Source organism: Hyperolius riggenbachi, chromosome 7 (genome assembly GCF_040937935.1).
Source record: "Hyperolius riggenbachi isolate aHypRig1 chromosome 7, aHypRig1.pri, whole genome shotgun sequence".
Lineage (NCBI taxonomy): Eukaryota > Metazoa > Chordata > Amphibia > Anura > Hyperoliidae > Hyperolius > Hyperolius riggenbachi.
Window position 1 is genome coordinate 285,725,616 of NC_090652.1, and position 23,497 is coordinate 285,749,112.

The following is a 23,497-nucleotide window of genomic DNA, read 5'->3' on the forward strand; positions in this document are numbered from 1 at the left end:
TTCTCAACTCTTCCTGTACTGGAAACAATTAAACTGATGTATCTGATGTACACATACAAATCATAATATCATAATTTTTTTTCCGCTTCAGTGTCTCTTTAACCCTTAGGTAAACAAACAATTTTCTCACCGCATTTTGTGAAACATCGGACCATATAATATTCACTTGTTCAGGAGTAATGAGAATGGATATATTTGTCCCAAAGAGGATTTCCATGATACTTATACATGGGCGGCACCAGGGGGGTGCTTTAAAGCACCCCCTAAAATTCTCCAAGCACCCCTTGAGCACCCCAGCCGCTGGCTGCCCCGCTCTCTCTCTCTTCTGTATTGCTACAAGAAAATGGCCGCCGATGTCCGCATTTGTGGACATCGTTGGCCATTTTCTTGTAGCACTACAGAGGGAGAAGAGGTGGGCAGATGCCTGACGTAGGAGAGGAGGCAGCGGGTGGGAACAGACACAGAGGTAGTGGCCGCCAGCTCACAAGGATGCACGAGCGCCAGCTGTGGGAGGGGAGGGGGAGCAGGCTGGGGCAGCATACTACCTACCCTGGGGCAGCTGTATTACCCACACACTGGGGCAGCATACTACCTATGCTGGGGCAGCATACTACCTACCCTGGGGCGGCCATACTACCCACACACTGTGGCAGCACACTACCTACGCTGGGGCAGCATGCTACCTACCCTGGGGCAACTGTATTACCCACACACTGGGGCAGCATACTACCTATGCTGGGGCAACATACTACCTATGCTGGGGCAGCATACTACCTACCCTGGGGCGGCCATACTACCCACACACTGTGGCAGCATACTACCTACGCTGGGGCAGCATGCTACCTACCCTGGGACAACATACTACCTACCCTGGGGCAGCCATACTACCCACACACTGGGACAGCATACTACCTACCCTGGGGCAGCATACTACCTATGCTGGGGCAGCATGCTACCTACCCTGGGGCAGCCATACTACCCACACACTGGGGCAGCATACTACCTACGCTGGGGCAGTATACTACCTACCCTGGGGCGGCCATACTACCCACACACTGTGGCAGCACACTACCTACGCTGGGGCAGCATGCTACCTACCCTGGGGCAACTGTATTACCCACACACTGGGGCAGTATACTACCTACGCTGGGGCAGCATACTACCTATGCTGGGGCAGCATACTACCTACCCTGGGGCGGCCATACTACCCACACACTGTGGCAGCATACTACCTACGCTGGGGCAGCATACTACATATGCTGGGGCAGCATACTACCTACCCTGGGGCGGCCATACTACCCACACACTGTGGCAGCATACTACCTACGCTGGGGCAGCATGCTACCTACCCTGGGGCAGCATGCTACCTACCCTGGGGCAACATACTACCTACCCTGGGGCAGCATACTACCTATGCTGGGGCAGCATACTACCTACCCTGGGGCGGCCATACTACCCACACACTGTGGCAGCACACTACCTACGCTGGGGCAGCATGCTACCTACCCTGGGGCAACTGTATTACCCACACACTGGGGCAGCATACTACCTAAGCTGGGGCAGCATACTACCTATGCTGGGGCAGCATACTACCTACCCTGGGGCGGCCATACTACCCACACACTGTGGCAGCATACTACCTACGCTGGGGCAGCATGCTACCTACCCTGGGGCAGCATGCTACCTACCCTGGGACAACATACTACCTACCCTGGGGCAACATACTACCTACCCTGGGGCAGCCATACTACCCACACACTGGGACAGCATACTACCTACCCTGGGGCAGCATACTACCTATGCTGGGGCAGCATGCTACCTACCCTGGGGCAGCCATACTACCCACACACTGGGGCAGCATACTACCTACCCTGGGGCAGCATACTATCTATGCTGGGGCAGCATACTACCTACCCTGGGGCGGCCATACTACCCACACACTGTGGCAGGATATTACCTACGCTGGGGCAGCATGCTACCTACCCTGGGGCAACATACTACCTACCCTGGGGCAGCATACTACCTATGCTGGGGCAGCATACTACCTTCCCTGGGGCAGCCATACTACCCACACACTGGGGCAGCATACTACCTACCCTGGGGCAGCATACTACCTATGCTGGGGCAGCATGCTACCTACCCTGGGGCAGCCATACTACCCACACACTGGGGCAGCATACTACCTACGCTGGGGCAGTATACTACCTACACTGGGGCAGCCATACTACCCACACACTGGGGCAGTATACTACCTATGCAGGGGCAGCATACTACCTACCTTGGGGCAGCCATACTACCCACAAACTGGGGCAGCATACTACCTACACTGGGGAAGCATACTACCTACCCTGGGGCAGCATACTACCTATGCTGGGGCAGCATACTACCTACCCTGGGGCAGCATACTACCTACCCTGGGGCAGCATACTACCTACCCTGGGGCAGCATACTACCTATGCTCGGGGAGCATACTACCTACACTGGGGCAGCATACTACCTACACTGGGGCAGCATACTACCTATGCTGGAGCAGCTGTACTACCTACACTAGGGCAGCTATACTACCTACACTGGGGCAGCTGTACTACCTACGCTGGGGGAGCTGTACTACCTACGTTGGGGCAGCTGTACTACCTATGCTGGGGCAGCTGTACTACCTACACTGGGGCAGCTATACTACCTATGCTGGGGCAGCTATACTACCTATGCTGGGGCAGCTGTTCTACCTACACTGGGACTACCTACACTGGGGCAGCTGTACTACCTACACTGGGAATACCTTCACTACCTACACTGGGACTACCTACACTGGGGCAGCTGTACTACCTACACTGGGGCAGCTGTAGTACTTACACTGGGGCAGCTGTAGTACTTACACTGGGGAAGCTGTAGTACTTACACTGGGGCTGCTGTACTACCTACACTGGGGCTGCTGTACTACCTACACTGGGGCAGCTGTACTACCTACACTGGGGCAGCTGTACTACATATGCTGGGGCAGCTGTACTACCTATGCTGGGGCAGCTGTACTACCTATGCTGGGGCAGCTGTACTACCCATGCTGGGGCAGCTATACTACTTATACTGGGGAACTATACTACCTATACTGGGGCAACTTTATTACCTATACACGCCCACTTTCCAGTGCATAGACATGCCCCTTTTTTGACCATGCCCCCTGTTTTGGCCCCCTGAATTTTAAGCTACCCCCAGAGAAGATCCAGCACCTGCATAGCACCCCCTAAAAAAATGTCCTGGAGCCGCCACTGTACTTATATAAATGTGGACATGATATAAGGGACAATTTCCAGTTTCATGGTACACTTATTGGGAACTATGCATAATGTTTGTAAACTGTTTAAAGCGGACCCAAACAAAACTTTTTTTTGTATTCAAAATATTTGGTTGCACCACTCTGATACATACAAAGATAAACACTCTTTCAAGCCTATGAGCATTTCAGTGTATGCTTTTCACCCTTTTCTTTTCATAACTAGGGTTATACAGGTGGCAGCCATTACTTCTGAGCTTAGTAGGAGGTTTTAGATCATGGGTGTGTTTGGTGTCATCAGCTACCCTCCCTCACAGGGGCGTCGTCTATGTGAAATCTCACACAAGCTGAGATCACCTCCCCTGTGACTTTATCAGTAGCATCCTGTGTTTTGTTTTTGTTTTTTTTATCTTCTCCACCAGACTGCTGGATTCTGTCCCGGCAATATGAAAGGAAGGGAGGGGTTCCTCCAATAAATGTAAAATATTTTATATTTGTCATCATGCAGCTGAAAAAAAGCTGCTATTTATTATTATAATTTAGAAAATAGATTTTATTTCTGAAATCTTGTATTTTTAATTTGGATCCACTTTAATCACGGCTTTGCTGTAATGGCCATGTGGATACTGTGTATTTGTATTTATGTGAATCTTTTTTTTAAAGATTTATAAGAAACTGATGTTTTAATTGGTTATTGAATGATTTGGGTCAATACTTAACTATTGAGGTTGATGACAAGGTTTTGCCTATAGTTCATCCCCTTTAAGGTCCCTGCTTAAATTTACCCACAAATAAGACTTGCATCTTAAAAGGGGACACATAAGGGTATCACTTCTACATATTCTAGTATGTTAACTTGACTAGACCCATTGGTCATGGTCAAGTTTATCTTGGGTAACCAGGGATGGTCATAGGCAGCCAACTTCGCTACGCTGGAACTACGCGTATTTTTACGCAAATACGCTTCGCAATCTATGGCTCCGAAATCAGCCACTTCGCTACGTTAGCATACCGTAGACTACGCATTAAAATACGCAAGCTTCACATATTGCGTAGCGTAGTTGACGCGACCGCTTATGCCCTTATGGGGAAAAATTTCCGCAATAATCTGCTAACTATGCGCATACACAAACTAATTTAAGCATACATTCCAACATCCAATGCGGAATTGTATGCGTATAAAGGGCAATAAAATTTCTGCGCATGCGCAATGACCCATATAAATGCAGTTACCGCACGCGTAGTTGACTTCGCAATACATACGTCAACTACGCGTAGCGGGCGAAGCTACTCATAGCGGGACTACGACTACGCGGAAATGCGTAAGTGTAGTTCTTAAACTTCGCCTACGTACTACGATGCGTAGATTCGCGCTGGAGTAGTTTACGAGCAACCCTGTGGGTAATTTGTTTTTAACCCTAAGACTCCCCTGGTGGTACCTAACCCTAAGACCCCCCTGGTGGCGCCTAACTCTAAGACCCCAAACCCCTCCCGTTGGTGCATACCCTTAAACCCCCTTTCTCCTCTGCTAATAGCGTTAATACAAAAAGCAATACATTTCTAAAATAATACATTTAAAAATGTAAAGAAAAATTCTATTGTTAAAATGATATTTTTTAAAACACTAATTCTCAAAACCAAACATGGACGGTCCCGGTGCCCTCTATTCATCGGGTGTCCAATTGTTGATATTTAGCATTAACACCTATGGGATGCCCAAATAGTTCATTAGCCCCAAGCGCCCAAATTTCCTGATCCCCATTTTACTGGCTTTTAGTGAATACAGCACAATTAATTGTATCTAGCTGTAAAATGTAAAGCCAGTGCATACGATTTGTGTAGCAATGACATGAGCATTATCACATTTTATACAAAGTTATCCTTGAAGTGTATTTAGACCTTTTCCCTCTTCTTTGCAGCTCGACTGTGTGACAGACTGTAAAGAGAACCAGTTCCGCTGCAGGAATCGAGCCTACTGTGTCCCGGTGCGGTGGCTGTGCGATGGCGTTCATGACTGTGTGGATGGCAGCGACGAAGATAATTGTGAAAGAGGTTAGAGAGTCTAAATTATCTCTGCTCCTCATGTATCTCATTTGCTGTGTATGCTCTGATAAACTAGGAACACCCCTGTGCCCTGTAAATTTGACGGATTAAATGCTTTGGGAGTGCCACGCGGACCATTGCGACCAATCTTCATCTGAATTAAATGATAAGACTTTTCTGTGTCAAACGTCGTTTGCTTCTGCAGTTAGTCAACTGATTTCTATTCCTCGGAAAAAAAATATCTTATGCAGACTTCCTATGGCTCTAGGGCATGCCAGTGGTAGGAAATACTTTGCATGATATCCTGTCTCCTTCTCATAGCTACCACCTCTCCATTTGAAGGTGTCACACTGCACGGTTGGGCTTTCTGTACCACGTATTAAAGAGGCCATCCAGACAGAAATATAAAGACATTTATCTAGACCAAAAGTCAGCTGAATTGTGTAGTCACTATAAATAACAAGTGCTTTAATAAAAATTTGGACCATAAAGATGCCTTAAATAGAACCTGACATGAGTGGAATATGGAGGCTGACATGCAGTGGCATACCTAGGGCATTTGACAACCGGTGCTGGGTATTAAATGGCTCCCACCCCCCAAAAAAATACGAGTAGGTGCGGTGTGCTAAGCGCTCCATGGTGGGTAATGCCAGGTATAGGAAGCTTGGAATAGTTGCCCCCAATATAGGTTAGCCAGGTATAGATGCCATGGTATAGGTAGCCTAGTATAGTTGCCCGCAGTATAGGTGGCCTAGTATAGTGTCCCGCCGTATAGGTGGCCTAGTATAGTTGCCCGCAGTAAAGGACGACTCCTAGTATAGTTGCCCGCAGTATAGGTAGCCTAGTATAGTTGTTCGCAATATCGGTAGCCTAGTATAGTTGCCCGCATAAAGGTAAACTCCTAGTATAGTTGCCCGCAGTATAGGTAGCCTCCTAGTATAGTTGCCCGCAGTATCGGTAGCCTAGTACAGTTTCCCGCAGTAAAGTTAGACTCCTAGTATAGTTGCCCACAGTATAGGTAGCCTCCTAGTATAGTTGCCCACAGTATAGGTAGCCTAGTATAGTTGCCAGCAGTATAGGTAGCCTAGTATTGTTGCCTACAGTATAGGTAGCCCACACATAGAAACGGGGCTGGATCAGCAGGACACCAGGCAACTAGTATTGTTTAAAAGGAAATAAATATGGCAGCCTCCATACAGCTCTCAGTTTTCCTTTAAAAAGGGGCAAAAGTGTAAATATATAAGGGGGGGAGAGAGCTCTTAAAGGATACCTTGATTCTAATTAAAATCTAAAAATGACTGTGTGTGTGTGTGTGTGTGCTTGTGCGCGCGCACACGCGCATAGGCTTACCACACCTCCCATGGCCTGGGGTCTACCTCTGGTTGCCCGCTATTGCTGCCATTGTCCTGGTCGGAGCGGTCTGCAGCCTTTGACCTGGACATACTGCGCATGTGCAGTATGTCCTCTTGGGCGGCTTGTGCCCACCAAATCCATCATTGCGCAGTTTTACACATACCAGGGCGCCTCTTCCCCCAAATGAGGTTGAGATAAGGTTTTACTGCAGGGAAGTTCAAAGGGTCATTAGCTCTGCTCTGTTTCATAGTTTAAAATACAGTGTGTGGTTAGTAATTGCAAATATGAGAGAATGATGCAATGTTATAAAAAAAAGTGAAATCACTGAAAATAAAAATAAATATAAGACTCTTCTTTGCTACAAACGTTCTATTTATTAACCATACTACACATACAATTCAATATATCATACGTTTTTTGTTTTGTTTTTTCGTGTCAGTGTCACTTTAAAGAAATAATAATAATACATTTCTTAATGATTTACAGTGTGGGAATTCAAAACTTCCGATCTGTTCTTTAGTGTTTTTTTTATGGAGGAAAAGTCTCCCATGCATTGCATTTTTTTTTCATCTTTCTATATTTTGTTTAGACCTCTTGGCTTCTGAACATTAGATCAATGTTGCTCCTTTGTTTTACAAACTATGGGGCACAACTCTGAAAATCTTACGTTATTCTTTCACGAGGACTTAGAAGCTATTGAGTCGCTTTTCAACCTCACCAGAAGCAGTCAACAAGCATTATTTATTGCGAACTGCAAAGACGTAAGGAGGTGAAAGGTTTTTCTGTTTCATAATAATCCTTTTTTATTTCTTTTGTGGTGGAGTATGAATTGGAAATTGGGAACCTGAGCGTGTTTTGTTTTTTGTTTTTTTCCCATTGCATTGTGGGAAACATTTTTGCAGAGAGACAAAGCAAACAATGGCAAGTCTCCTTGAGTAAAAACAAGACTAAACAACATGAGATCAGCTCTTCAGAAAGGCTGCTGCTTCTGTTTAGGTCAAAAACACAATTTGCTGTAAAAGTACATAATCGTAACTACAGAACTGCAAGCTCCTTATAATCATTGTTCCTCCTCAAAGGTCAGCTTCAGACACACTTCAGAATACACCACCTGATGTCTTGGTAAACAATAAGCCGAAATTTTACTTCTTGTGCGTCAAACCAAGGTTCTCCAGCTAAAATTTTTGGTTTAAACTGTGTCTTCAATCAAAATAATGGAACTGTTCTTCAGCTGACATAAAAGAGCATAAGCTCTACATGGCCATACAGTAAGGCACTTTTTTACTTCAATTGACCTTGAGGAAGCGGGCAAGCACTCACGAAACGCATTGTCTTTTATTGTGCGTGAAGAAAAAACCCTTTTTCTAGTAAGACAAAAGAGGTAAGAACAACACGGCCTCTCCTTTTAAAGGGACCCAGAGCAGGTTCTAAAATCAGAATTTCCACTTACCTGGGGCTTCCTCCAGTCCACCGTAGGCCGTAAGTCCCCCTGGTGTCTTCTTGGCTCTTCTTCCAGTCCCGCTTATTGGCTCCGTTATTGTATGACTTCGGCCTAAAGTCTCAGGGCTGCTTCCCACTTGGCCGATACGTGACATCACGCCGGCCGGCTACGCATCAGGTTTGTATTTTAGAACCTGCTCAGAGTCCCTTTAAAAGGAGAGGCCGTGTTGTTCTTACCTCTCCCGAAGCTTTGGGAAGAGGAAGAGAGCAGTCTCCAACCAATCGGTTGGAGACTGCCAATGGGGGAATCCAGCGCTGGAACACGGGGACTGTGAGGAGAACGGAAAAAGCTCTATAGGACTCAGAGCCTTACCTCTCCTTAGGTGAGTATCTGTTTTTGTTTTTATTTTCGCTTCAGACTCCCTTTAAGATTGTTTTGAAGTATTTTTATCTATATCGGGCACCTACACCCTTAATTATTGTCTTTCCTGTAATTATTATCATTTAAAACCTGCTACAGACTTTTCTGACAATAGAGGTTGTTATTCTTTTAAACCTCAAACCTACTGTAACGATAATGGATTGACAATGTACTGAGAACCTAGGCCAGTGATGGCTAACCTTGGCACTCCAGCTGTGACAAAACTACAAATCCCATAATGCCTCTGCCTCCCCGAGTTATGCTTAGAGCTGAGTGTTGCAATGCCTCATGGGACTTGTAGTCCCACCACAGCTGAAGTGCCAAGGTTAGCCATCACTGACCTAGGCTTTAGATCAGGGGTCTCAAACTCAATTTACCTGGGGGCCGCAGGAGGCAAAGTCAGGATGAGGCTGGGCCACATAAGGGATTTCACAATCAGCAGCTCTACCCCCCCCCCCCCCCCCCCCCCGGCATTGATTTTTATTTCAAAATCAAATTCACTCTGAAGCGGACTATTTTGCCTATTTCACCTTATAGTTCGCTTCAGTGCTCCAATTACAAGTAATCCGCTGTGTCCCCGCCGCAAAACAAGGGCTGCAGAGCCCCCAAATCGCCCAAGGGGCAATCCGCCGGCATTTCCTGGAAGGGGCAGAGCTTTCAGCTTCAGCTCTGCCCCTCCTGACGTCAATCGCGGCGCATCGCCGCCTCTGCCCGCCCCTCTCACTCTTCCTTCACAGAGAGGGGCGGGGAGAGGCGGCGATCCATGCAGCGATTGACATCAGGAGGGGCAGAGCTGAAGCTGAAAGCTCTGCCCCTTCCAGGAAATGTCGGCGGATTGCCCCCCGGGCGATTTGGGGGCTCTGCAGCCCTCGTTTAGTGGCAGGGATGCGGCGGATTACTTGGGAGCACTGAAGCGAACTATAAGGAAGCTTTTGCAGGCGAGGGCCACAAAATATTGTAACGAGGGCTGCAAATGGCCCGCGGGCCGCGAGTTTGAGACCCCTGCTTTAGATGAATGCAGTAAATCTGTAAACCTTTCAAAGTTGTTTGTGCGCCTTTTGCTGGCTGGAAACTATGAATTTTCTAAGGTTAATATTTCATTTTTATGTGATGACTAGCTGATGGCCCAGCATTGCCCGGGTATGTATTTGGCTGGTGTTTTACTCCACCCACTTTTTCTAACCCTAAGGCCCGGTTCACACTTGCTGTTCTCTGCCAAACGGAGCGGATGACCTGACCGGATCCGGACAGTCAGGTTGCATCAGGTGTTCATCAGGATGCGATTCGGATCCGTTTGGCAAAAGATAGTAGAAAAGGAATAAAAATGTTGGGGTCTGGGAGGTCAGCAGAAGGTGGACCTGTGGAATCAGGCCCTCCGCTGTTTAGCACTCACCTCCACCTCCGACATACTGCCAACATCTCCAGCACGTTTAAAATCACTGCTGCTCCACTCCAAAATGCTTGCCCATGTGTCCCCATCCAAAATCGCCGCTTCAATACGCATAGGAAGTGGGGTAGAACATCCGGATTTTTAGCCAGTGTGTTGTGCGCTCTCCGGTTCTCATTGGTTTGTATTGGCCGCATGGTGCAGTCCGGCTCCGCCCCGGATACGGCTGCCGGAGGAGCCGGACCAAAAAATAGCGCATGTTGGAACGGACGCCGGAGTCCGGCTCCGGTCCGGCTCCGGTCCGGCAGAACGGACGCATGTGAACGGACGCATAGGCTTTCATTGCTATGCCGTGCATCCGTTCCGTCCGTTCTGCAAGCGGTCCGGCTCCGGCACGGCGATTCCGGACGGCCACCGCTAATGTGAACCGGGCCTAACACAGAATTATTCAATGAGGCCCAGTGCACACCGAAAACCTCTAGCAGATCTGCAAAACGCTTGCAGCTTTTGAAGCAGATTTTCAGAGCGATTCCTAGGCATGTATAGAGAGGTTTTCTAAACATGCCTAGCGTTTTGTGGAGCATTTTTGTGTAGCAGATTTCATATATTGTTAGAGTAAAGCTTAACAGCTACTGTAACAAAAACGCCTAGAAAACCGCTCTGATCTAGCGTTTTTCAGAGCTGTTTTCCACTTTCCTATACTTTACATTGAGGCAGAAACACATCTGCAAACCCCAAAAATGCTGCAGGAGCCACATTTGCGGTTTGCTAAAAACCTCAAACCGCTGTTGTGCACCATCCCATTGAGATACATTAGCCAAGCGTTTTCACAAGTGGCAGCGTTTTTGAAATCGCTACCAAAAAGGCTTGGTGTGCACCAGGCCTGCCCTAGTTTGTGAGCTTTGCGGTTTTAGGCATCAATCATTTTCATTAAAATGAAACAAATCTGATTGGCTATGGTTTCACCCCCTTTTTTTTTATTTGAACCCCAGTCACCCAATGACCAACTGTACCAGGTTTAAGGCTTGTGCTATGAACAGTGCAAGAATGGCAGCAATGAAATATTCCCCTTGAAAATCAATAGGTGAATTTTGATTGACTTTTGTAGGATTCACCCACTTTTCTGAATATTAATCCCAGTCACCCAGTGACCAACTGTGCAAAGTTTGAGAACCCTACCATTAACTGTGTAAGAATGGCTGCAGTTTACATGTTTCCAATGAAATTTGTATTTGTCTCCACCCACTGATGACATAGCATAGCCCAGGTATGTATTTGGCTGGTGTTTGCTGTGCCCACTTTTCCTAACCCTAATACACAATTTATCAGTTACTTAATTACCAAGATTGTGAGCTTGGCTGTGTTTGGCATCAATAATTTGCATTGCAATGAAACAAATCTGATTGGCTGTTTGTGGCTTCACCCCCTTCCTAAATTTGAACCCCAATCACCCAATGACCAACTGTACCATGTTTGAGGCGTGTGCCATTAGCAGTGCAAAAATGGCAGCAATGTAAATATTCCCCTTTAAAATCAATTGGTGAATTTTGATTGGCTTTTATAGGCTCCACCCACTTTTCTGAATATTAATCCCAGTCACCCAGCGACCAACTGTGCAAAGTTTGAGAACCCTGCCATTAACAGTGTAAGAATGGCTGCAGTTTACATTTTCCCGGTGAAATGTGTATTTGTCTCCGCCCATTTTTTGGTTATGGGGATAAAAAGTATCCTATATATTATTCCAGGTAATGTACTATGTGTGCGCCAAATGTCATTCAAATCCGTTCAGCCATTGTTGCGTGATTGAGTACCAAACATCCAAACTTTCACATTTATATTAGTGAGATGTATTGTTTTTTTCATAATCCAGCACCCACAAGTATAAGCCTCCCCCCAGAAAAAGCTGTGTACTCTTTTTAAACAATATGATCCATGAAGATTACATGTCTTCAGTTAATAGATGCAGCCTGATGGGAATAAACGTATTGTCTCCTCCCGAATAAGCTGGCCCATGATGTAGACAATGAGTAGCAGGGTTTGCATTGACGGCAAGTCATGCATGAATGGTATCTTGTCTTTTCATGGAGCATCTAATTCACTCCCATATCCTAACTGTTTTCCAATTATACTTTACATTCATCACTTACAGTCTTCCAGCTCAATTATGCGGTGTGAATTGCACCGCCTCAATGCAGTCGTGTCTCGTTGCCCATTGTCAGTGGTGGAAATAATAATCCTGGTCATTGTTTCTGTTTATTGAAGGGGAGAATATATGCAGAGCGGACGAGTTCCTGTGCAATAACACCCTGTGTAAGCTGCATTTGTGGCTTTGTGACGGAGAAGACGATTGCGGAGATAATTCTGACGAGCTTCCTGAGATGTGTGGTACGTACTTCATCTCCCTACTGTTCCCACGCTGTGCGGAACTCTGCTATTGTGTCAAGTACAACTCCGGGATTCATTAACCACTTCTGTACCACAGGGTTTTTTGAGGATTGGTGCTGAGTGGGCTCTCCAGCCCGCAGCACCGATCAGCTGGCAGCCAGGGCGATCAGACTGCCACCCTTTTTTCCCCACTAGGGGGATGTCCTGCTGGGGGGGTCTGATCGCCGCCGGCTGCTTGCACTTGCGGGGGGGCTCTTCAAAGCCCCCCTCCGCAGCGCTTTCTGGCCTCCTTTCCCTTCCCTCCCTCTCCCTTCCTCTGTGAGCGGCGCAGGACGGATTTCCATCCTGCGCCTGATGGGATAGGCTTTAGCCTATCAGATGCCGGCGATCCCGGGCCAATCAGAGGACGGGGATCGCCGATCTCCTCTACGGCGCTGCTGCGTAGCAGCGCCTTGTACATGTAAAAACCGGGGAAGATCTTCCCCGTGTGTTTACATTTACCCTGCGAGCCGCCGATCGGCTCGCAGGGTGTTCACGGAGACACCCTCCGTGAGCTGACATGGAACGGCCGCTCATACGAGCGGCCGTTTCCATGGAATCCACTTCAGGATTCAGGGGCGTACTTAAGCGTACGCAGAATCCTGAAGTGGTTAAATCTTCATATTCCTCCAGCTAAATCAGTCATGTGCATTAGTAATTTGCTTCTTTCACTTATTTTATAACATGCTTTAAAGGGAACCAGAGACAAACGATTCCCTATAAAATATACACACCTGGGTCTTCCTCTAGCCTGATCGCACCCACTGCGACCTCTTTTTCCTCTCCATTCACCCGCAAAGTCCTCCGGTCCGGAGCCAACTGAGCATGCATGGCCTGGCCGTGTGCACGCTCCCACTGCCTACAGAAAGCTCCAGGCGACGTGAACGAGACAGGGACCGTGCATGGCTGTGCTGCGCATGCGCCGACTGGCCCCGACTGACAGATCTTTCGAGGGCCAGTAGCAGGCGAGCAGACAGGAAGAAGAGGAAGCTGTGAGAGCGATCAGGCTAGAGGAAGCCCCGGGTATGTATATTTTATAGGGAATCGTTTGTCTCCGGTACACTTGAAAGTGGACCTGAAGTCTTGCACAGGACAGAAGGAAAACAGAGAGAAATGCACCCTGTATGTATTTAGAGAGTCTAGAATGTCTGCAGATTTTTTTTCGTAGGATTTGTATCAGCTGTAACAAATAATTATTTTTTTCTTTAAAGGTTATTATGATGTTGCTTATCTTTTAGAACAGAGAGGAAGTTCTGAGTTCAGGTCCGCTTTAAGGCTGCTTTCACAGTGGGACGTTACAGGCGCAGGTTACAGCAGCCTGTAACGCAGCCCAACTCACAGCAATGTAACATCAATGGGCTGTTCACAGTGCCCACGTTGCGTTACATTGTAACGCTGCACGTTCTGGGAAAGTGCAGCATGCTGTGCGTTATACTGGGCTTTAGCTGCTTAGACTGCTTGCACATGCTCAGTGACTAGCCACATGGCTAATTAATATTCACTGCACTGTGGTGAAGTAACCTGGACTCATAAGTGTTGTCCGGATCATGAATGAATCATTCATTTGATCCGGATCTTTTTTGTGATTCGAATCATCCGGATTATCACAATGAACAATTCGGTTCACAGTGGATGTCTGTCTGGAAGAAACAGGAAAAATCAGAATGTACAGTGCAGGGAAAGTCCTGTCCTTTCACCCAGTCTGCTTCCCTAGTAAAATGATTCAAATGAGTCGGTTCAAAGATCCGAATCTTTTCAATGATCCGATTTGAATCATCCGAATCCTTGAAAAGATCCGGACTTCCCATCACTATCCTGGAGCGCCTGTTCTATCAGTATAGATGGAACGAAAACAGCACACCAAGAGCCGCATAACGCGGCTCAATCTGACATCCAACTTCAACACCACCATGCGTTGCGTTAGGGGCACGTTATACGATCTTAACGTCCCCTAAAACGCAACGTCTTGGTGTGAAAGAGGCCTAAAAGAATGAAAAAAAACCTGCCTTACTTATTTACTCCTATAAAGACTACAAGGTTGAAAAAAGGTTGTAGAAAACTGCAGATGTAAGTGATTCAGCAAACTTACCTTAGAGAAAGCGCTGGATATTATAGACAAGACACAGAACATGTATACCATGCTTCTCTCCTGGCTCGAAGCTCCCGAGCTGCAGCCACTAGTGTGCGCTCTATAGGCTGTAGCAGAGTTAGGGCCATATTCTATTGCTGAACTCGCCAGCGCTAAGCACTGGTGAGTTCTTAACTTATGCGATGGGGACATCGCCTAATCTAATTAAACGTTAGACCCTCCCAGGTAGTGTTGGGCGAACATCTAGATGTTCGGGTTCGGGCCGAACAGGCCGAACATGGCCGCGATGTTCGGGTGTTCGACCCGAACTCCGAACATAATGGAAGTCAATGGGGACCCGAACTTTTGTGCTTTGTAAAGCCTCCTTACATGCTACATACCCCAAATTTACAGGGTATGTGCACCTTGGGAGTGGGTACAAGAGGAAAAAAAATTTAGCAAAAAGAGCTTATAGTTTTTGAGAAAATCGATTTTAAAGTTTCAAAGGGAAAACTGTCTTTTAAATGCGGGAAATGTCTGTTTTCTTTGCACAGGTAACATGCTTTTTGTCGGCATGCAGTCATAAATGTAATACATATAAGAGGTTCCAGGAAAAGGGACCGGTAACGCTAACCCAGCAGCAGCACACGTGATGGAACAAGAGGAGGGTGGCGCAGGAGGAGAAGGCCACGCTTTGAGACACAACAACCCAGGCCTTGCATGAGGACAAGAAGCGTGCGGATAGCAATTTGCATTTTGTCGCCATGCAGTCATAAATGTAATACAGATGAGAGGTTCAATAAACAGGGACCGGAAACGCTAACCCATCACAGATGTTCATTGTTCATGTTACTTGGTTGGGGTCCGGGAGTGTTGCGTAGTCGTTTCCAATCCAGGATTGATTCATTTTAATTTGAGTCAGACGGTCTGCATTTTCTGTGGAGAGGCGGATACGCCGCCGATCTGTGACGATGCCTCCGGCAGCACTGAAACAGCGTTCCGACATAACGCTGGCTGCCGGGCAAGCCAGCACCTCTATTGCGTACATTGCCAGTTTGTACCAGGTGTCTAGCTTCGATACCCAATAGTTGAAGGGTGCAGATGGATTGTTCAACACAGCTACGCCATCTGACATGTAGTCCTTGACCATCTTCTCCAGGCGATCGGTGTTGGAGGTGGATCTGCACGCTTGCTGTTCTGTGTGCTGCTGCATGGGTGTCAGAAAATTTTCCCACTCCAAGGACACTGCCGATACCATTCCCTTTTGGGCACTAGCTGCGGCTTGTGTTGTTTGCTGCCCTCCTGGTCGTCCTGGGTTTGCGGAAGTCAGTCTGTCGGCGTACAACTGGCTAGAGGAGGGGGAGGATGTCAATCTCCTCTCTAAAGTCTCCACAAGGGCCTGCTGGTATTCTTCCATTTTGACCTGTCTGGCTCTTTCTTCAAGCAGTTTTGGAACATTGTGTTTGTACCGTGGATCCAGAAGGGTATAAACCCAGTAATTGGTGTTGTCCAGAATGCGCACAATGCGTGGGTCGCGTTCAATGCAGTCCTAGGCCGAAGAGGTCATAGCCTAGGGTCACAAAACCTGTTTATTGGGCAATTTCAATGGTGGCGAGTCTGACGTACATAAATCGCAGCAATGGCCGTTAGCAACGTCTGAATCTCACGAAATGTCTCATGCAGGTAGAAGACATATTGTTAGACTTGGGCTCCAAAGATGGGTTCCCTACATCTCTGCAAACCAGAGTTACAGGGCTCCAAATTTGGTAAAATCCCCCATAGGCTTTCATTGGGCCTCCTATTTACAGTTCCAAAATCTCACATCTTTTCAAAGGGCAATTACTCAGCAGTGGCAAATTTTCTAGCATTGTAGGGACCTTTAGGGGGAACATGACTGGTGAGTTTCGGGCCCCTAGGCCGAAGAGGTCATAGCCTAGGGTCACAAAAACCTGTTTATTGGGGCTATTTCAATGGTAGTGATGGTGACGTACATAAATCGCAGCAATGGCCGTTAGCAAAGTCTGAATCTCACGAAATGTGTCATGCAGGTAGAAGACATATTGTTAGACTTGGATTCCAAAGATGGGGTCCCTACATCTCTGCAAACCAGAGTTAGGCTCCCTGCACACTGCAAATCCGTTTTCCGATTCCGATTCCGATTCCGTTTCCGATTCCGATTCCGATTTTCCTTGAATACATTCAACAGAAAAACGGATCAAAAAACGCAGCATGCAGTTAAGATTAAAAATCTGAATCGGAATCGGATGTAAAAACAGATTAAAAATCTGAATCTGAATCTGATTTGCTTGCAGTGTGCAAGAGGCCTTACAGGGGTCCAAAATTGGTAAAATCCCCCATAGGATTTCATTGGCTCCCTATTTCACTTTCCAAAATCTCACATCTTTTCAAAGGGCAATGGCTCAGCAGTACCAAATTTTCTAGCATTGTAGGGACCCTTAGGGGGAACATGACTGGTGAGTTTCGGGCCCCTAGGCCGAAGAGGTCATAGCCTAGGGTCACAAAAACCTGTTTATTGGGGCTATTTCAATGGTAGTGATGGTGACGTACATAAATCGCAGCAATGGCCGTTAGCAAAGTCTGAATCTCACGAAATGTCTCATGCAGGTAGAAGACATATTGTTAGACTTGGATTCCAAAGATGGGGTCCCTACATCTCTGCAAACCAGAGTTACAGGGGTCCAAAATTGGTAAAATCCCCCATAGGATTTCATTGGCTCCCTATTTCACTTTCCAAAATCTCACATCTTTTCAAAGGGCAATTACTCAGCAGTGGCAAATTTTCTAGCATTGTAGGGACCCTTAGGGGGAACATGACTGGTGAGTTTCGGGCCCCTAGGCCAAAGAGGTCATAGCCTAGGGTCACAAAAACCTGTTTATTGGGGCTATTTCAATGGTAGTGATGGTGACGTACATAAATCGCAGCAATGGCCGTTAGCAAAGTCTGAATCTCACGAAATGTCTCATGCAGGTAGTAGACATATTGTTAGACTTGGATTCCAAAGATGGGGTCCCTAAATCTCTGCAAACCAGAGTTACAGGGGTCCAAAATTGGTAAAATCCCCCATAGGATTTCATTGGCTCCCTATTTCACTTTCCAAAATCTCACATCTTTTCAAAGGGCAATGGCTCAGCAGTACCAAATTTTCTAGCATTGTAGGGACCCTTAGGGGGAACATGACTGGTGAGTTTCGGGCCCCTAGGCCGAAGAGGTCATAGCCTAGGGTCACAAAAACCTGTTTATTGGGGCTATTTCAATGGTAGTGATGGTGACGTACATAAATCGCAGCAATGGCCGTTAGCAAAGTCTGAATCTCACGAAATGTCTCATGCAGGTAGAAGACATATTGTTAGACTTAGATTCCAAAGATGGGGTCCCTACATCTCTGCAAACCAGAGTTACAGGGGTCCAAAATTGGTAAAATCCCCCATAGGATTTCATTGGCTCCCTATTTCACTTTCCAAAATCTCACATCTTTTCAAAGGGCAATGGCTCAGCAGTACCAAATTTTCTAGCATTGTAGGGACCCTTAGGGGGAACATGACTGGTGAGTTTCGGGCCCCTAGGCCAAAGAGGTCATAGCCTAGGGTCACAAAAACCTGTTTATTGGGGCTATTTCAATGGTAGTGATGGTGACGTACATAAATCGCAGCAATGGCCGTTAGCAAAGTCTGAATCTCACGAAATGTCTCATGCAGGTAGAAGACATATTGTTAGACTTGGATTCCAAAGATGGGGTCCCTACATCTCTGCAAACCAGAGTTACAGGGGTCCAAAATTGGTAAAATCCCCCATAGGATTTCATTGGCTCCCTATTTCACTTCCCAAAATCTCACATCTTTTCAAAGGGCAATTACTCAGCAGTGGCAAATTTTCTAGCATTGTAGGGACCCTTAGGGGGAACATGACTGGTGAGTTTCGGGCCCCTAGGCCAAAGAGGTCATAGCCTAGGGTCACAAAAACCTGTTTATTGGGGCTATTTCAATGGTAGTGATGGTGACGTACATAAATCGCAGCAATGGCCGTTAGCAAAGTCTGAATCTCACGAAATGTCTCATGCAGGTAGTAGACATATTGTTAGACTTGGATTCCAAAGATGGGGTCCCTACATCTCTGCAAACCAGAGTTACAGGGGTCCAAAATTGGTAAAATCCCCCATAGGATTTCATTGGCTCCCTATTTCACTTTCCAAAATCTCACATCTTTTCAAAGGGCAATGGCTCAGCAGTACCAAATTTTCTAGCATTGTAGGGACCCTTAGGGGGAACATGACTGGTGAGTTTCGGGCCCCTAGGCCGAAGAGGTCATAGCCTAGGGTCACAAAAACCTGTTTATTGGGGCTATTTCAATGTTAGTGATGGTGACGTACATAAATCGCAGCAATGGCCGTTAGCAAAGTCTGAATCTCACGAAATGTCTCATGCAGGTAGTAGACATATTGTTAGACTTAGATTCCAAAGATGGGGTCCCTACATCTCTGCAAACCAGAGTTACAGGGGTCCAAAATTGGTAAAATCCCCCATAGTATTTCATTGGCTCCCTATTTCACTTTCCAAAATCTCACATCTTTTCAAAGGGCAATGGCTCAGCAGTACCAAATTTTCTAGCATTGTAGGGACCCTTAGGGGGAACATGACTGGTGAGTTTCGGGCCCCTAGGCCAAAGAGGTCATAGCCTAGGGTCACAAAAACCTGTTTATTGGGGCTATTTCAATGTTAGTGATGGTGACGTACATAAATCGCAGCAATGGCCGTTAGCAAAGTCTGAATCTCACGAAATGTCTCATGCAGGTAGAAGACATATTGTTAGACTTGGATTCCAAAGATGGGGTCCCTACATCTCTGCAAACCAGAGTTACAGGGGTCCAAAATTGGTAAAATCCCCCATAGGATTTCATTGGCTCCCTATTTCACTTTCCAAAATCTCACATCTTTTCAAAGGGCAATTACTCAGCAGTACCAAATTTTCTAGCATTGTAGGGACCCTTAGGGGGAACATGACTGGTGAGTTTCGGGCCCCTAGGCCAAAGAGGTCATAGCCTAGGGTCACAAAAACCTGTTTATTGGGGCTATTTCAATGTTAGTGATGGTGACGTACATAAATCGCAGCAATGGCCGTTAGCAAAGTCTGAATCTCACGAAATGTCTCATGCAGGTAGTAGACATATTGTTAGACTTGGATTCCAAAGATGGGGTCCCTACATCTCTGCAAACCAGAGTTACAGGGGTCCAAAATTGGTAAAATCCCCCATAGGATTTCATTGGCTCCCTATTTCACTTCCCAAAATCTCACATCTTTTCAAAGGGCAATGGCTCAGCAGTACCAAATTTTCTAGCATTGTAGGGACCCTTAGGGGGAACATGACTGGTGAGTTTCGGGCCCCTAGGCCGAAGAGGTCATAGCCTAGGGTCACAAAAACCTGTTTATTGGGGCTATTTCAATGTTAGTGATGGTGACGTACATAAATCGCAGCAATGGCCGTTAGCAAAGTCTGAATCTCACGAAATGTCTCATGCAGGTAGTAGACATATTGTTAGACTTAGATTCCAAAGATGGGGTCCCTACATCTCTGCAAACCAGAGTTACAGGGGTCCAAAATTGGTAAAATCCCCCATAGGATTTCATTGGCTCCCTATTTCACTTTCCAAAATCTCACATCTTTTCAAAGGGCAATGGCTCAGCAGTACCAAATTTTCTAGCATTGTAGGGACCCTTAGGGGGAACATGACTGGTGAGTTTCGGGCCCCTAGGCCGAAGAGGTCATAGCCTAGGGTCACAAAAACCTGTTTATTGGGGCTATTTCAATGGTAGTGATGGTGGCGTACATAAATCTCAGCCATGGCCGTTAGCAACGTCTGAATCTCACGAAATGTCTCATGCAGGTAGAAGACATATTGTTAGACTTAGATTCCAAAGATGGGGTCCCTACATCTCTGCAAACCAGAGTTACAGGGGTCCAAAATTGGTAAAATCCCCCATAGGCTTCCATTGGGCCTCCTATTTACCGTTCCAAAATCTCACACCATTTCAAAGGGCAATGGCTCAGCAGTGGCAAAACTCACCAGTCATGATCCCCCTAAGGGTCCCTACAATGCTAGAAAATTTGGTACTGCTGAGCCATTGCCCTTTGAAAAGATGTGAGATTTTGGAAAGTGAAATAGGGAGCCAATGAAATCCTATGGGGGATTTTACCAATTTTGGACCCCTGTAACTCTGGTTTGCAGAGATGTAGGGACCCCATCTTTGGAATCCAAGTCTAACAATATGTCTTCTACCTGCATGAGACATTTCGTGAGATTCAGACTTTGCTAACGGCCATTGCTGCGATTTATGTACGTCACCATCACTACCATTGAAATAGCCCCAATAAACAGGTTTTTGTGACCCTAGGCTATGACCTCTTCGGCCTAGGGGCCCGAAACTCACCAGTCATGTTCCCCCTAAGGGTCCCTACAATGCTAGAAAATTTGGTACTGCTGAGCCATTGCCCTTTGAAAAGATGTGAGATTTTGGAACTGTAAATAGGAGGCCCAATGAAAGCCTATGGGGGATTTTACCAAATTTGGAGCCCTGTAACTCTGGTTTGCAGAGATGTAGGGAACCCATCTTTGGAGCCCAAGTCTAACAATATGTCTTCTACCTGCATGAGACATTTCGTGAGATTCAGACGTTGCTAACGGCCATTGCTGCGATTTATGTACGTCAGACTCGCCACCATTGAAATTGCCCAATAAACAGGTTTTGTGACCCTAGGCTATGACCTCTTCGGCCTAGGACTGCATTGAACGCGACCCACGCATTGTGCGCATTCTGGACAACACCAATTACTGGGTTTATACCCTTCTGGATCCACGGTACAAACACAATGTTCCAAAACTGCTTGAAGAAAGAGCCAGACAGGTCAAAATGGAAGAATACCAGCAGGCCCTTGTGGAGACTTTAGAGAGGAGATTGACATCCTCCCCCTCCTCTAGCCAGTTGTACGCCGACAGACTGACTTCCGCAAACCCAGGACGACCAGGAGGGCAGCAAACAATACAAGCCGCAGCTAGTGCCCAAAAGGGAATGGTATCGGCAGTGTCCTTGGAGTGGGAAAATTTTCTGACACCCATGCAGCAGCACACAGAACAGCAAGCGTGCAGATCCACCTCCAACACCGATCGCCTGGAGAAGATGGTCAAGGACTACATGTCAGATGGCGTAGCTGTGTTGAACAATCCATCTGCACCCTTCAACTATTGGGTATCGAAGCTAGACACCTGGCACAAACTGGCAATGTACGCAATAGAGGTGCTGGCTTGCCCGGCAGCCAGCGTTATGTCGGAACGCTGTTTCAGTGCTGCCGGAGGCATCGTCACAGATCGGCGGCGTATCCGCCTCTCCACAGAAAATGCAGACCGTCTGACTCAAATTAAAATGAATCAATCCTGGATTGGAAACGACTACGCAACACTCCCGGACCCCAACCAAGTAACATGAACAATGAACATCTGTGATGGGTTAGCGTTTCCGGTCCCTGTTTATTGAACCTCTCATCTGTATTACATTTATGACTGCATGGCGACAAAATGCAAATTGCTATCCGCACGCTTCTTGTCCTCATGCAAGGCCTGGGTTGTTGTGTCTCAAAGCGTGGCCTTCTCCTCCTGCGCCACCCTCCTCTTGTTCCATCACGTGTGCTGCTGCTGGGTTAGCGTTACCGGTCCCTTTTCCTGGAACCTCTTATATGTATTACATTTATGACTGCATGCCGACAAAAAGCATGTTACCTGTGCAAAGAAAACAGACATTTCCCGCATTTAAAAGACAGTTTTCCCTTTGAAACTTTAAAATCGATTTTCTCAAAAACTATAAGCTCTTTTTGCTAAATTTTTTTTTCCTCTTGTACCCACTCCCAAGGTGCACATACCCTGTAAATTTGGGTTATGTAGCATGTAAGGAGGCTTTACAAAGCACGAAAGTTCGGGTCCCCATTGACTTCCATTATGTTCGGAGTTCGGCCATGTTCGGCCCGAACCCGAACATCTAGATGTTCGCCCAACACTACACGTGACCCGTTCGGCCAATCACAGCGCTAGCCGAACGTTCGGGTAACGTTCGGCCATGCGCTCTTAGTTCGGCCATATGGCCGAACAGTTTGGCCGAACACCATTAGGTGTTCGGCCGAACCCGAACATCACCCGAACAGGGTGATGTTCTGCAGAACCCGAACAGTGGCGAACACTGTTCGCCCAACACTACTCCCAGGTGGAAAAGAACTCGCTTGGGCGATATAATCGCCCAGCGAGTTCTTAACACCGAATCCAATTACCCTTATCATGTCTCCGCAGACATGAGCGTTAGCTTAGACCTGCAAAAAGCAGGTCTAAACTAGCTAACGCACGTAGTCGCCGCAGCATCTGGGGGTCTCCTTTAATAAGGAGACCCCCAGAGCTCCCCGTCGGGTCGCTGCACAGTTTAGAAGCCCCCGCGCAGCTCTGCACCGGCACCCCTGCTGGCATACATACCGCCGCAGATCACCCGCCGCCTCTCGCCGCAAAATCCGTCGCATAATTACAGTGTATCTAACACTGTAATTACTGTCGGCATAGAAGGAGCCCGGGCAAAGCATTTGAATCTGCAGCCTGGGCTCCCCATTGGTCCGCTGTCTAAACCAATAAAATGGCTCAGACATTTATTGCTATTATTAATGGCTCAGATAGTAAAATATATGTAACTTAACCAAAATTCTACTAGTGGCACCCTTTTTACCAGGGGCCATTTTTATGTGTATGCCAGGCTGCTGCTGATGAGGAAGTGTTAATAAACAGGCACTCACAGAGTTTACAGTAGGTCTTTTAAAGAGAACAACATACGAAGCACCCTCATGTATTTTATTACATTTATCAGTGGGAGCATGACAGCAAACACCTATCCTGCTTTTAGTTTCATTCTTATCTGCTTAATTAGTCTATTATCAGCTGTGATAAGAATCCCCGACTGGCTCAGTCTAGTTTTGACCTGGAATCATTATAGCTGGGAGTCTTCTGTGGAGTCTTTTCAAGCCCAAGCCTGCCACCTCCTGGCTCAGA

The 23,497-nt window shown here is 46.8% G+C and overlaps 1 protein-coding gene across 6 annotated transcripts in view; it reads left to right on the forward strand.

The window, feature by feature from the left end:
* Positions 1 to 23,497, forward strand: part of LRP1B (LDL receptor related protein 1B) — a 2,031,260-nt gene that overhangs the window by 1,850,922 nt on the left and 156,841 nt on the right. For all 6 annotated transcript variants that reach the window (XM_068245873.1, XM_068245875.1, XM_068245874.1 and 3 more), the window contains 2 exons: positions 5,191 to 5,323; positions 12,178 to 12,300. In XM_068245873.1, coding sequence (XP_068101974.1) covers positions 5,191 to 5,323; positions 12,178 to 12,300 — 256 coding nt within the window. The remainder of the gene's footprint in view (positions 1 to 5,190; positions 5,324 to 12,177; positions 12,301 to 23,497) is intronic.